The following is a 15,319-nucleotide window of genomic DNA, read 5'->3' as shown; positions in this document are numbered from 1 at the left end:
GATGTTGTGGTTGTTGACTCCTCCCTCAAACATTATGACATCACACACATTATATGCCTTGCCTGGTCCATTAAAATAAAAGCTGATGCTGATTGTGATGTCACATCACAGAATGTTGTGGTTGCCGACTCCACCCCCGCACATTATGACATCACAAATATTATAAAAGAAGGAAAAGAGCCGACATTCCACAGAGAGCTGTAGTTGGTGTTGGAGGTAAGTTCGCTGTGTCCTCAGCTCCTGTTATGTCTGTCATCTCCTTCTATCATGTCTCCTCCTCTTCAGTAATGATTGCTTCTTTATTTTTCTTCTTCTGCAGGTTTGGTTAGTGAATTGCGCAAGTTAGGTAAGTCCACCTTTCCTGTAAATGTACAATGTGACATCATGGGGTGCAGGTATAAGTGAGTTATTGGTACCACTGAGTTGCAAGGTCATCAATATGTTAAAAGGGTTTTCCGGGATATTTTTATTGATGACCTATCCTCAGGATAGGTCATCAATATCAGATCGACAGGGATCCTACACCCAGCACTCCCGCCAATCAGCTGGTTGAAGAGAAGGCCACGTGCCGTGCCAGCGTAGCCTTCCCTTCATTGTTTACCTGCACGCCGTTGACATTGCAGCAGTGAGCAGGTGTAACTACAAGAAGCCGCCCCATTCACTTCAATAGGACGGTTTGTTTCTATTTAATTGTAATGCTCTAGTCCAACCTTAAAGGGAATCTGTCACTAGGAAATTCACTGTTAAATTAGATAGATATGTATTTCTCTTTGTCGCCTATCCACCTGCGTCTTACAGTTTGGCGTATTTAGCAGAATGGATATACTGTATATAGTGACTGAAGGGTGACACCATCCTTCATCCTCTGTGTGTTACATATCTGTACAGCAGAAAGACAGTGTCTTGGATTCTTATAGTTTTCATTATTCTTTACCAGATTTGAGAAAAAAAGAGGAGGAGGAGGAGATAGGGGCGGTGGAGAGAGAGGAGGAGATGGAGGAGGTGGAGAGTCAGGAGGAGGAGATGGAGAGACAGGAGGAGGCTGAACATCTGATGTATGTATCACTGGTATAATAATATAAGATATTGTCAAGATCATTAACTGTTACCCCAGTATGTATAGTCTTTATTCTTCTGGATGTTACCTCACATTCTTCTATATAGAGAAAGCACTGAAGCATTATCTGTAATCCATTGAATATGTGTAAAATTCCTAAACCCTAAAACTATAAATCAGATAAATACAGCCATATGATTGGTCAGTATATGCCACTATTTCTCATAATTAAGGCCAATTATATTATCTTTATGGATGTGACATATCTCATTGATATAATAATAATTGGCTATAACAAGAAAATATTTTTATACAAGATGTTTTCTCTCCAACAGAGAAGAAGAGAACAACATCGAGGAGGGGGATGATAATATTGTGGAGGAAGAAGGGTACATATTGGAGGAGGATGAGGATGACATTGTTGAGGAGGTTAACATCATGGAAGAGGAGGGTAATATTCTGGAGGAAGAAGAGGAAAACATCTTGGAGGAGGAAATCATTGTGGAGGAGGAAGAGGAGGAGGAGGAGGATGACAACGCAGAGGAGCTTAACATCATGGAAGAGGAGGGTAATATTCTGGATGAAGAAGAAGAGGAAAACATTGTGGAGGAAGATGACAACATCATGGTGGAGGAGATGAGGAGAGATGGGAGAGGAGATGAGTAAGTATATAGTCAACATGGGCAATTTAAATACAAATATAAAAGACCCAATCATATTATACAGAGGATATAAAACATTGTGATATATACCCAGCTAAAACATAGTGACCACTGGCAGGAACTAGCCATGCAGCAGATTGTACTTTATAAGAATGATATGAGGGCGTATGTGGAGAGGAATCAGGAGAAGGCAGACTGTTACATTACATACATTATATCACCTCCATTATTCTGGATGTTACCCTACAATCTCCAATAATCAAAGCACTGTGGCCTCCTCTGTAACTTCAATCTGCTGATAATGAAGAAAATCCCTAAAAAGCTAAAAACCTAAGAGAATTTTGCGCTGATTGTCATAAATTAAGCCAACTGTATCATCTTTATGAATATGATACAACCTGTATATATAATACTCATTGGCTGTTATAAGAAAATACTTTTATACAAGATGTTTTCTGTCAAACAGAGGCGAGGAGGAGAACATCGAGGAACAACAGATAAACGTGGATGGGGCTGGAGATAGGTAAGTATCATGATCATATTATGTACATATATAATACACCCTATTATATTATACACAGAGTGTAAAACATAGGGGCACATATACCTGGCTATAAACATAAACCACAGGAGGGCATCAGTCATTCAGCAGATTTCAGGACTGACATGTGGGGTTCAGATAATGAGGGGGTCCAGTTATTACACATGGGGATGACTGATATAGAGCAGTACTGTTTAATGTATCAGTGTGTGATAATAGGAGGATAGTCAATGATTATAACCAGAGCTGTACTGTGTATTACAGACTGAGGAGGAATATATCGGACATAGAGCTGCAGAACATCAGGTAAGTTATAGGACAATCATAGGTAAACTGACAATGCTGGGACACAAAGATGCCTGACCAATGGTGTCCTAAGAGATTATATATATATATATATATATAAAATGTTCTGTGTCCAACAGGGAAGAAGACGAAGGAGAGGAGGAAGAGGACGAGGAGGAGATGGATGGCAGGTTGAATGGGTGAGCAGGGCTGGGACAAGGTATTTTGGTGCCCTAGGCAGAGTAAGAAAATTGAGCCCCCCTCCCCCTATTCAATTTATAGTGACCTTGTTTTATAATAAAGAGAATGAAACACACTTAAACAAAGCAGTCACAGGTATAACAAACCTATATCCAGTGACTAATTGGTGATGTCCCCACTGATCTGAGTTATTTCCTTTCCTTTTGTTCTCCATTTGGTCTAGATCGTTATGTCAATTTCTCTTGAAGACTGTATATTTCATACACCCCAAATCTATACAGACCCCAGGAAAAGACCCTAAATATAAACCCCAGGACTAAACCCCAAATCCATACAGACTTAATATCAGACCCAAAATTCATGTAGGCCCCAAAATCAAACACTAATGGAATCATTTATCAAACAGGTGTAAAGTAGAACTGGCTTAGTTGTCCTTAGCAACCAATCAGATTCCACCTTTCATGTTCCAAAGGAGCTGTCAGAAATGAAAGGTGGAAGCTAATTGGTTGCTATGGGCAACTAAGTCAGTTCAATTTTGCACCAGTTTTAGTAATTCACCCCATGAATTAATAACTACCCACAGGATCAGACCCAAAATTCCTTTGGCCACCTAAAACCTCCACCCCCTAATCGTAGACCTAAGACTAGACAAAAAAAAAAAAGTAACTCATCTCTCCTGTTCTGGATGCCCCTGCTGCCACTCTGGAAATCAAGCAGGTCTTTCTGCAGTGCTGTATAGCGACCTGACGTCACACAGAGTCAGCTCATGGTGTGCACCTATCCACATTACATCCTGAAGCTGTAAGCTGTCAGGACACTCCCACCCTGGAGAAGAGGACCAGGGAGCGGTGAGTAAAGGCATCGCTAGCAGTGCTACACTCATAACCACCACTAGAGACTGCCAGTCATGTAGCATATTGCAGATTACAGGGCTGATATAATTGGGGGTATGTGAGGCATAGGTGATAAGGTACTCCAGATACTGGACTAGAATTACAGATGGAGTCCTGGGGGGCTTGGCTCTTACATGTGTAATACAAAGGACTATCACCCTGTATGATGTATGAAGGAGATTTTGCCCTTTCCTTCATGTATTTATCTGATGTGGGGGCATGTTATATATTATATCTCTTTTTCAGTTATTGACACTGGAACTTTATCTTATTTTATAGAATGCGGAGGATTTTGGAGATGGATAACATCAGGTAAGTTATAGAACAATCATGGCTGCCCGAGGGGCCAGAAATGGGGTGTCCTAAGAGCTGCATATATAATGACTTGTTCTGTCCTATAGTGAGGATAGTGATAGAGAGGAGGAAGAGGAGGAGGAAGTGGTGGAGGATGAAGAGGTGGAGGAAGTGGTGGCAGAAGAAGAGGTGGAGGAGGTGATGGAGGACGAAGAGGCGATTGAAGAGGTGGATGAGGTAGTGGAGGAAGACCAGGAGGGAGAAATGGAAGTGAATAACATTGACAGCACTGAGAGAACAAGGTGAGTGCAGACTCCATCTTTAATGAGCTGATTATATACAGACAGTATACACATATATAATGATTGAGGACCATGTCAGTGTACAGAACCATATAGACTGATCCTGGAAAGCATCACCACATGGAGCTGATCTTATCTACTTGAATCTTTCCTTTAGACCAAAACGTAGGTGGTGGACACCAAGGTGTCTAAGAAGATGCAGCGTGAGGAACAGGTGAGTCATAGTTAACCTTCAGTCTACCTGTAACTGCTACTAGAGGGAGCTCACTGCATAGGGGTTTATACAGCTCCTAGTGAATTCTAGAATACTTCAGTATGCAGTGAGCTCCCCCTTCTCGCTACAGAAATAATGTATTTTATTTTGTTGAGCTGTCATGAACTGTGTAACGGAGGTTGTTTTTGGGGCACTGGGACCCCACTGTGTCTGACCATCCAAGGAATTGTTTGACAATCAATTCTTATCTTTCCAAACAGCATCAAAAAGAGGCAACAGCAACAGATTAACAAGGTAAAAACAACACTTTAGATGACCCCCTTTACTTCTTCTATTGCGGCAAATCCTGGTAATAGTTTAGGGTCTGTCATAAGCACCCCCTCCTATTTCTCAGCGCAGAGAGACATTGCAGAGAACCGCTCTCACTTTAAAGGACAATAAAATTTGTAGAAACATTTCCTTCAGTAATACCGTCTGATTGTGTGTGTGTGTGTGTGTGGGGTGGGGGGCAAAGCAGGACCCCTGTAATCAGTTCATATCTCTAGGACCTGTCCCATGGTTTTCCCTTAGAAATGACTCCAGTACCCCCTCTCCTCACCACCAAACCAGTCCACTCTATCTCTCTAACGTCCTCGATCTTATCTCCTGCAGATTCCTTCGGGTCTTGTGCTGTTGTTTCAAAGCGGACAACAGGATAAGAGCTTTGTAAGATCTCTGGTCCTCAGCATCACCTGAAGAAAATCGCCCTCAATCGTGTCCCGCTGTCCTGGCATATCAAGGAAGAACTATATGTAATAGAAGATAGAATATAGAAATCTGATATAATTAGAAAAAATTTAAATAGAAAAATAAAACAAAGTAATCATAATTGTGTTCTTAGTTTCCAAGTCCATAACATTCCCATTCATGAAATGGTTAACGGAGTATAAGTGATGACGGAACCGTCTACTGCAATATCAATATGTCTGACATTACATGTGAAAAAAAAAGCAATTTGTGAATAGTGATCACTGGCAGAGTCCTATACAAAGTCCTATATACAGTCCTATATACAGACTATAATTCTATACACTGCCCTATATACAGTCCTATGAACAAAGTCGTGCCTGGAAGAGGGGGGTGTCTGCCCCGTGTGCCCGCTGCCAGGGGGGTGCCAGAAGCAATGAGCTTTTCCATCCATACACCCTGTACAGAATTATTAGGCAAATGAGTATTTTGACCACATCATCCTCTTTATGCATGTTGTCTTACTCCAAGCTGTATAGGCTCGAAAGCCTACTACCAATTAAGCATATTAGGTGATGTGCATCTCTGTAATGAGAAGGGGTGTGGTCTAATTACATCAACACCCTATATCAGGTGTGCATAATTATTACTCCTTTCCTTTGGCAAAATGGGTCAAAAGAAGGACTTGACAGGCTCAGAAAAGTCAAAAATAGTGAGATATCTTGCAGAGGGATGCAGCACTCTTAAAATTGCAAAGCTTCTGAAGCGTGATCATCGAACAATCAAGCGTTTCATTCAAAATAGTCAACAGGGTCGCAAGAAGCGTGTGGAAAAACAAGGCGCAAAATAACTGCCCATGAACTGAGAAAAGTCAAGCGTGCAGCTGCCAAGATGCCACTTGCCACCAGTTTGGCCATATTTCAGAGCTGCAACATCACTGGAGTGCCCAAAAGCACAAGGTGTGCAATACTCAGAGACATGGCCAAGGTAAGAAAGGCTGAAAGACGACCACCACTGAACAAGACACACAAGCTGAAACGTCAAGAATGGGCCAAGAAATATCTCAAGACTGATTTTTCTAAGGTTTTATGGACTGATGAAATGAGAGTGAGTCTTGATGGGCCAGATGGATGGGCCCGTGGCTGGATTGGTAAAGGGCAGAGAGCTCCAGTCCGACTCAGACGCCAGCAAGGTGGAGGTGGAGTACTGGTTTGGGCTGGTATCATCAAAGATGAGCTTGTGAGGCCTTTTCGGGTTGAGGATGGAGTCAAGCTCAACTCCCAGTCCTACTGCCAGTTTCTGGAAGACACCTTCTTCAAGCAGTGGTACAGGAAGAAGTCTGCATCCTTCAAGAAAAACATGATTTTCATGCAGGACAATGCTCCATCACACGCGTCCAAGTACTCCAAGAAAATCTAATGACATGGCCTCCTTGTTCACCTGATCTGAACCCCATTGAGAACCTGTGGTCCATCATCAAATGTGAGATTTACAAGGAGGGAAAACAGTACACCTCTCTGAACAGTGTCTGGGAGGCTGTGGTTGATGCTGCACGCAATGTTGATGGTGAACAGATCAAAACACTGACAGAATCCATGGATGGCAGGCTTTTGAGTGTCCTTGCAAAGAAAGGCGGCTATATTGGTCACTGATTTGTTTTTGTTTGTTTTTGAATGTCAGAAATGTATATTTGTGAATGTTGAGATGTTATATTGGTTTCACTGGTAAAAATAAATAATTGAAATGGGTATATATTTGTTTTTTGTTAAGTTGCCTAATAATTATGCACAGTAATAGTCACCTGCACACACAGATATCCCCCTAAAATAGCTAAAACTAAAAACAAACTAAAAACTACTTCCAAAAATATTCAGCTTTGATATTAATGAGTTTTTTGGGTTCATTGAGAACATGGTTGTTGTTCAATAATAAAATTAATCCTCAAAAATACAACTTGCCTAATAATTCTGCACTCCCTGTACAGACCGCTCACTGACCGCTCATCCCCCCACACTCCTTCTCTCCTTCAGGCCGGCTCACTGAATGGTGAAGCACAGAGGCTTTTGCTGTCTGCTCCCCCATTCAGCCTGCAGGCACTGATCACTGTCAGTGTGAGAGGAGCCTGCAGCCCGGGAATCTGCCTCTGATCCTCCCACGCAGTGCTGCAGGGCAATCTGTGCCAGCCGGGGCGAGCTGGATCGGAGCATCAGGAACAGGACAAGGTTAACACAGTGGGGGCACAGATAGGGCATTACTACTGTGAAGGTGGCACAATGCGCATTAATACTATAAAGAAGATACAATGGGCATTACTACTGTGAAGGGGGCACAGATAGGGCATTACTACTGTGAAAGAGGCACAAAGAGGGCAGAACTACTGTGAGGAGGGCACAATGAGGGCATACCTACTGTAAAGGAGGCACAATGAAGAGATGAGTAGTTACAGTTTTTTTTGTTTTACTAAGACATAGGGCGTTACTACTGTGAAGAGTGTGCAATAGGCATTACTACTATGAAGGGGGCACAGAGGACATTACTACTATGAAGTCGGCACAATGAACATTACTACTGGGAAGGGGGCACAGAGGGAACTACTCCTCCAAACACCTTAGGCACGCCACTGCCTATGAACAGTCCTATATACAATGCTATATGCTGTTCTATATACAGACATATACAGTATAATTCTAGACACTGTCCAATGTACAGTCCTATGTGCAGTTCTACTGTATATAAAGATCTATACACTGTCCTATATGCAGTCCTATGTACTGTACTATATACAGTCCAATGTGCAGTCCTATATAAAAATTGATACACTGTAGTATATACAGTCATATGTAAAGTTTTATATACAAATCTTAAAACTGTTCTTTATACAGTCTTAAATACAATTCAATGCTCTGTCCTATATACAGTCCTATACATTGTCCTATATACAGTCCTATATACAATCTTATACATTGTCCTATATACAGCCTTATATGCAATCCTGTACAATAACACACATACATTTCTATATGCAATCCTTTATTTACACTGTCCTATATACTGTACACAGTCCTGTATATAACTCTGTACTCTATCCTATATACAGTCCTATCTAGTATTGTATACAAATCTGTACACTGGCTTATATATATTCTAATGTACATCCCTATATACAATTCTATACAATATCATATATACAGTCCTATGTACAGTAATCTATATAAGGTTCTATACAATATCCTATCTGCAGCCATATATACACTGTCCTACATATACTCCTACATACAGTGTATGTAATGTATTATCAGATATACTCCAATTTTTTAGGTATATCTGGCACAGATTGCAGCTCAAAGGTTATTTGCACTGCAATCTGCGACCTTTACACGCTCAAGCCAGGTTTAAGAAAAGGGGGCGGGGAAGGGGGGGCAGGCCTGCCCGTCTCATTTATAATTTTCTATGCCTGTTTTAGGCATAAAAAATTATCTTAACCTACAGCAGCAAGGGAGCTGGCGTAGATTTAGTGCAGCCGTATATGCGCCTAAGTTATGTAGAAGCCGGTGCCTCTCCATAACTTAGGTGCATCATGCACCAGAGCAAGGGGTATTAAGACCAGGGTCTAAAATGCTGGTCTTAATAAATGACTCCCTATGTCCTTTGTAAAGTCCTACGTACAATCCTATACACTGTCTTACAGTATCTCACAAAGGTGAGTACACCGCTCACATTTTTGGAAATATATCTTTTCAAGGGACAGCACTGAAGATCTGACAATTTGATGCAATGTAACATAGTTAGTGTACAGCTTGTATAACAGTGCAAATTTGCTGTGCCCTCAAAATAACTCAACACACTGCATTAATGTCTAAACCGCTGGCAACAAAAGTGAGTAAACCCGTAAGTGAAAATGGCCAAATTGTGCCCAAAGTGTCCATATTTTGTGTGGCCACCATTATTTTCCAGCATTGCCTTAACTCTCTTGTGCATGGAGTTCACTAGAGCTTCACAGGTTTCCACTGGAATCTTCTTCCACTCCTCCATGACAACATCACGGAGCTGGTGGATGTTAGAGACCTTGCACTCATCCACCTTCCGTTTCAGGATGCCCCACAGATGCTCAATAGGGTTTAGGTCTGGAGACATGCTTGGTCAGTCCAGCACCTTTACCCTCAATTTCTTTAGCAAGGCAGTGGTCATCTTGGAGGTGTGTTTGGGTTTGTTATGTTGAAATACTGCCCTGAGGCCCAGTTTCCAGAGGGAGGGGATCATGTTTTGCTGAACCATCTGAACCAAATAAAGTTTATCTTGGTCTCATTAGACCACAGGACATAGCTAAAGTAAACCACGTCCTTAATCTGCTTGCCTTCAGCAAACTGTTTGCAGGCTTTATTGTGCATCATCTTTAGAAGAGGCTTCCTTCTGGGAAAACATGAGGTGATATGTTGAACTTCTAGTGGCCAATATGAGAGAGTGTGAGAGCTATAACACCTAGTTTAACACACATGCGTCCCATTCACACCAGATATCCCCCATAGGTGCGTCATCCACAGATATCCCCCATAGGTGCGTCATCCACAGATATCCCCCATAGGTGCGTCATCCACAGATATCCCCCATAGGTGCGTCATCCACAGATATCCCCCATAAGTGCGTCATCCACAGATATCCCCCATAAGTGCGTCATCCACAGATATCCCCCATAAGTGCGTCATCCACAGATATCCCCCATAAGTGCGTCATCCACAGATATCCCCCATAAGTGCGTCATCCACAGATATCCCCCATAAGTGCGCCCTCCACAGATATCCCCCATAAGTGCGCCCTCCACAGATATCCCCCATAAGTGCGCCCCCCACAGATATCCCCCATAAGTGCGCCCTCCACAGATATCCCCCATAAGTGCGTCATCCACAGATATCCCCCATAAGTGCGTCATCCACAGATATCCCCCATAAGTGCGTCATACACATTACATCCACATCTGCAGACAAGTTTAATAAAAGTAAAAAATGATAAAGATAAAATGAAATAATAATCAAGATCCAAATAAAAGAAAGTACATATAAAAGTATGTAAAAACACACTCTGGGCTCATGCCCACGAATGTAAGGGTGCCGTGCCTGTGCTCTGGACCGCAAATAGCGGTCCGTCCGCAATGCACGGACACAGACCATGGGGCAGCTGCATGAGGATCGCGGACCCATTCACTTGAATGGGGTTCGCGATCCGCATCCGACTGCCCGCACCGCAAAAAAGTAGCGCATGCTGAAGTGAATGGGTCCATGATGCAGGCTGCACACGGCCGTGTGCAGCCCGCATCATGGACCCATTCACTTCAATGGGTCCAGGATCGGGGATATGAGTGCTACAGTGTGCTTCTGTGGTGCTTCTGGCTGTGCCTCCGCACCGCGAAAAAGTAGTGCATGCGCACCACGGAAGCACTCTGTAGCACTCATATTCCGGATCCTGGACCCATTGAAGTGAATGGGTCCTTGATGCCGGCTGCACACGGCCAGTGCCCGTGTATTGCGGACCCGCCGTATGTGACCTGCAATGTGGCAACGGCGGGCACACGGTCGTGTGCATGAGCCCTAATAGTCCTCACTGGTACTGTTGACGCAATATTTTAGGTTTTAAAAATGTGGCTCTCCAAAGAAATTTCAATCGTGGTTTTGGCGATATTTGGCTCAGTTGAAAAAAAAGGTTGCCCACCACTGCCCTAGACTAATGACATCTCTAAGAGCTAATTGGAGTGAGGTGTCAGCCAACTGGAGTCCAATCAATGAGATTGGAGGTGTTGGTTACAGCTGCCCTGCCCTATAAAAAACACACACCAGTTCTGGGTTTGCTTTTCGCAAGAACCATTGCCTGATGTGAATGATGCCTCGCACAAAAGAGCTCTCAGAAGACCTACGATTAATAATTGTTGACTTGCATAATGCTGAAAAGTGTTATAAAAGTATCTCCAAAAGCCTTGCTGTTCATCAGTCCACGGTAAGACAAATTGTCTATAAATGGAGAAAGTTCAGCACTGCTGCTACTCTCCCTAGGAGTGGCCGTCCTGTAAAGATGACTGCAAGAGCACAGCGCAGACTGCTCAATGAGGTGAAGAAGAATCCTAGCGTGTCAGCTAAAGACTTACAAAAGTCTCTGGCATATGCTAACATCCCTGTTAGCGAATCTACGATACGTAAAACACTAAACAAGAATGGATTTCATGGGAGGATACCACAGAGGAAGCCACTGCTGTCCAATGCTGCATGTTTACAGTTTGCACAAGAGCACCTGGATGTTCCACAGCAGTACTGGCAAAATATTCTGTGGACAGATGAAACCAAAGTTGAGTTGTTTGGAAGAAACACACAACACTATGTGTGGAGAAAAAGAGGCACAGCACACCAACATCAAAACCTCATCCCAACTGTGAAGTATGGTGGTGGGGGCATCATGGTTTGGGCCTGCTTTGCTGCGTCAGGGCCTGGACGGATTGCTATCATCGAAGGAAAAATTTATTCCCAAGTTTATCAAAACATTTTGCAGGAGAACTTAAGGCCATCTATCCACCAGCTGAAGCTCAACAGAAGATGGGTGTTGCAACAGGACAACGACTCAAAGCATAGAAGTAAATCAACAACAGAATGGCTTAAACAGAAGAAAATACGCCTTCTGGAGTGGCCCAGTCAGAGTCCTGACCTCAACCCGATTGAGATGCTATGGCATGACCTCAAGAAAGCAATTCACACCAGTCATCCCAAGAATATTGCTGAACTGAAACAGTTCTGTGAAGAGGAATGGTCAAGAATTACTCCTGACCGTTGTGCACGTCTGATCTGCAACTACAGGAAACGTTTGGTTGAAGTTATTGCTGCCAAAGGAGGTTCAACCAGTTATTAAATCCAAGGGTTCACATACTTTTTCCACCTGCATTGTGAATGTTTACATGGTGTGTTCAATAAAAATATGGTAACATTTAATTCTGTGTGTGTTATTAGTTTAAGCATACTGTGATTGTCTAGTGTTGTGACTTAGATGAAGATCAGATCACATTTTATGACCAATTTGTGCAGAAATCCATATCATTCCAAAGGGTTCACATACTTTTTCTTGCAACTGTATGTACAGTCCTATATATAATTCTATATAAAGTCCCACAAACAATTGTATACACTACCCTATGTCCTATATACAGTCCTCTATGCAATTCTATACACTGTCCTTTACAGTATACTCTCCAATATACAGTCCTTTAAATAGTAATCTCTTTAGTCCTATATACTGTCCATTGTACAGTCCTATATACAATTTTATAAACATATACAGTGATGGCCAAACATTTTGAGACTGACAAATTTTGGTTTTCACAAAGTTTGCTTCTTAAGTGTTTTTTAGATCTTTTGGTCACATGTTTCTATGTTACACTGAAGAACAATTATAAGCATTTCATAGGCTTTTAAAGTTTATTGCTAAATACATCAAGTTTATGTTTCTTAATTTTATTAAGTTTATTATAACTTGCCTGTGACGCGTTTTTGATGCAAAGCAGTGATAACTGCACGTTTCCTTGGAAGTAACCATGGTTAACAGAAGAAAGTGATTATTTAAAGCACTACTCCCCTTTTAAAGCAACCTATTCTTCTAATTTAGTAAGCAGTTGCCTTGTCCTTGTTAATACTTTCTCCTGAGCTAATGAGACGATTACTGAAATTATGTTAGGGCTCTTTCACACTTGCGTTCTTGTCTTCCGGCATAGAGTTCCGTCGTCGGGGCTCTATGCCGGAAGAATCCTGATCAGGATTATCCTAATGCATTCTGAATGGAGAGAAATCCGTTCAGGATGCATCAGGATGTCTTCAGTTCCGGAACGGAACGTTTTTTGGCCGGAGAAAATACCGCAGCATGCTGCGCTTTTTGCTCCGGCCAAAAATCCGGAACACTTGCCGCAAGGCCGGATCCGGAATTAATGCCCATTGAAAGGCATTGATCCGGATCCGGCCTTAAGCTAAACGTCGTTTTGGCGCATTGCCGGAGCCGACATTTAGCTTTTTCAGAGTGGTTACCGTGGCTGCCGGGACGCTAAAGTCCTGGCAGCCATGGTAAAGTGTAGCGGGGAGCGGGGGAGCAGTATACTTACCGTCCGTGCGGCTCCCCGGGCGCTCCAGAGTGACGTCAGGGCGCCCCAAGCGCATGGATCATGTGATCACATGGATCACGTCATCCATGCGCATGGGGCGCTCTGACGTCATTCTGGAGCGCCCTGGGAGCCGCACGGACTGTAAGTATACCGCTCCCCCGCTCCCCGCTCCTACTATGGCAACCAGGACTTTAATAGCGTCCTGGGTGCCATAGTAACACTGAACGCATTTGGAAGACGGTTCCGTCTTCAAATGCTTTCAGTACACTTGCGTTTTTCCGGATCCGGCGTGTAATTCCGGCAAGTGGAGTACACGCCGGATCCGGACAACGCAAGTGTGAAAGAGGCCTTAGCTGGGCATTTTGTGGCAAGGGTGAAATGCAGTGGAATGGGTTTTTTGTGATGTTATTTACTTATCTTAAACTTCTGAGCTAAATGTTAAGCAAGAAATGACTTCATAACAATATACATTGTATGCAAATTGCCACCTGTATACAAGGTTTTAATTGGTTGGTTAGTGATGTCTGATACCTAGGTAAATTCCTGCAGGATGAAGTAACTTTACATGCGCTGCTGACTTTAGATAGGGTTAAGAGGGTCCAGGAGACTAGAAAACCTCTAGATATTTAACAAAGAGCTCAGCTCCATTGAAGACTTCATCAGAGTAAGATGTGTCTTGCCACCATTACCTTTTTTTGTCTCATATGGGGTTGGCTGAGCACCATGTTGGGAGATGGTCGATGGGAGATTGATTATTTGTTTGGACAACTTTCGGGGATTATTTAACTTTATCTTTGTATATCTTGTATATATCATTTATAATAATTTAGTAAACTCTATATGCACTTAAGTCGTTTTAAGTCTATTTTTTCACAGAACCTCAGATCTCATAATAATACACCACCATTTGTGTCAGACACAAAACTTTTGACCACCACTGTATATACCTGATGCATGTTCATCCTGTATATGCTTGCACATTACATTCACCTGTCCAAACAAGCACTATCCATACAGAGCAGAAAGGTGGTAGCGGGGTCGGATAGGGGGGTGGAATCAGCTGGGGCACTTACCCCGGACACAGAGGCTGGGGGGGGGGGGGGGGTCACACCCGCCTGCAATTCATTTCCATATGGAAGCAGGTAGCCGTCCACTCCCTGCTTCCCTGCAGGTGTTGCAAGCAGTCATGCACGCGGCCCTTAGACTGGTGAGGGTGACATCAGTGATGTGTAGACAATAGTGGATCATCTTCATCGGGGATGAGGGTGGCAGCTTGCACATAAGCCAGCGTTAAGCCAGCAGGGTTGTAGCGTGGCCGTGAGTCAGCAAAGTGGCAGCAGTGTGAGGTTTGGAGCCAACAGGCCCGGGGTAGACCATTTGCTACTCAGGAGCCTACCTGTCTGGGAACAACTAGCGGTGCAGGGGCTCATAGACGCAGCAGCAGGCGGTCAACTCGCAGTGGTGGGGGGGGAATGCCATACTCACGGTCTGGTAATTTTTCATCAAGTCGCTGGAGGACGTCAGTGTTACCATGTGTAGAATCTTTTGGCAGAAGGTGAATGTTGGCACCACAGACCTGCATCAACACATCCACCATCACCATAAAGTGGCCTTGGAAAACTTAGGCTGTTGTTGTACAGCCTGAGGCATCTCCTAGCGGCCCGCAAGCCTTTTTACAGCAGTCAAGGCTCCACTACCTCTGCAGAAGGAAGCTGTGTTTCCTTCCCATCATCTACTGGTCCTGATGTAAGGGGGCGTGACCCCCAAAACGTTGCGTGGCATGGGATAAAAATCAGCTCAGCATTCTAATGTAAAGAAAGGCAAGTGAGCCAAACAATGTAAAGAAACAATGAAGGATTTGAAAGTGCGGACGGCGCTTCTAATGAGCGAGTATTTTTTGATGTCTCACCGAAAAATGTTGATGTAAAAAAGTACGGCTGATCAGATTATAAAGACTGTGTAAGCGGGGCCCAAGTGAGACTCCGAATCAGGCCATTAAACATATACACATGAAGGGCCAGT

General features: G+C 43.2%; 1 protein-coding gene across 1 annotated transcript in view; it reads left to right on the top strand.

The window, feature by feature from the left end:
- Positions 1 to 5,216, top strand: part of LOC121002404 (proline-, glutamic acid- and leucine-rich protein 1-like) — a 69,273-nt gene extending 64,057 nt beyond the window's left edge. Inside the window, exon 5 of the mRNA XM_040433862.1 lies at positions 5,101 to 5,216. Within this exon, the coding sequence (XP_040289796.1) occupies positions 5,101 to 5,158 (58 nt within the window). The 3' untranslated portion in view covers positions 5,159 to 5,216. The remainder of the gene's footprint in view (positions 1 to 5,100) is intronic.
- The last annotated feature ends 10,103 nt before the right edge of the window (positions 5,217 to 15,319 follow it).

Source organism: Bufo bufo, chromosome 5 (assembly GCF_905171765.1).
Source record: "Bufo bufo chromosome 5, aBufBuf1.1, whole genome shotgun sequence".
Taxonomy (NCBI): domain Eukaryota; kingdom Metazoa; phylum Chordata; class Amphibia; order Anura; family Bufonidae; genus Bufo; species Bufo bufo.
The sequence above is the reverse complement of the archived record's forward strand: the minus strand, read 5'-3'. Positions and strand labels throughout refer to the sequence as shown.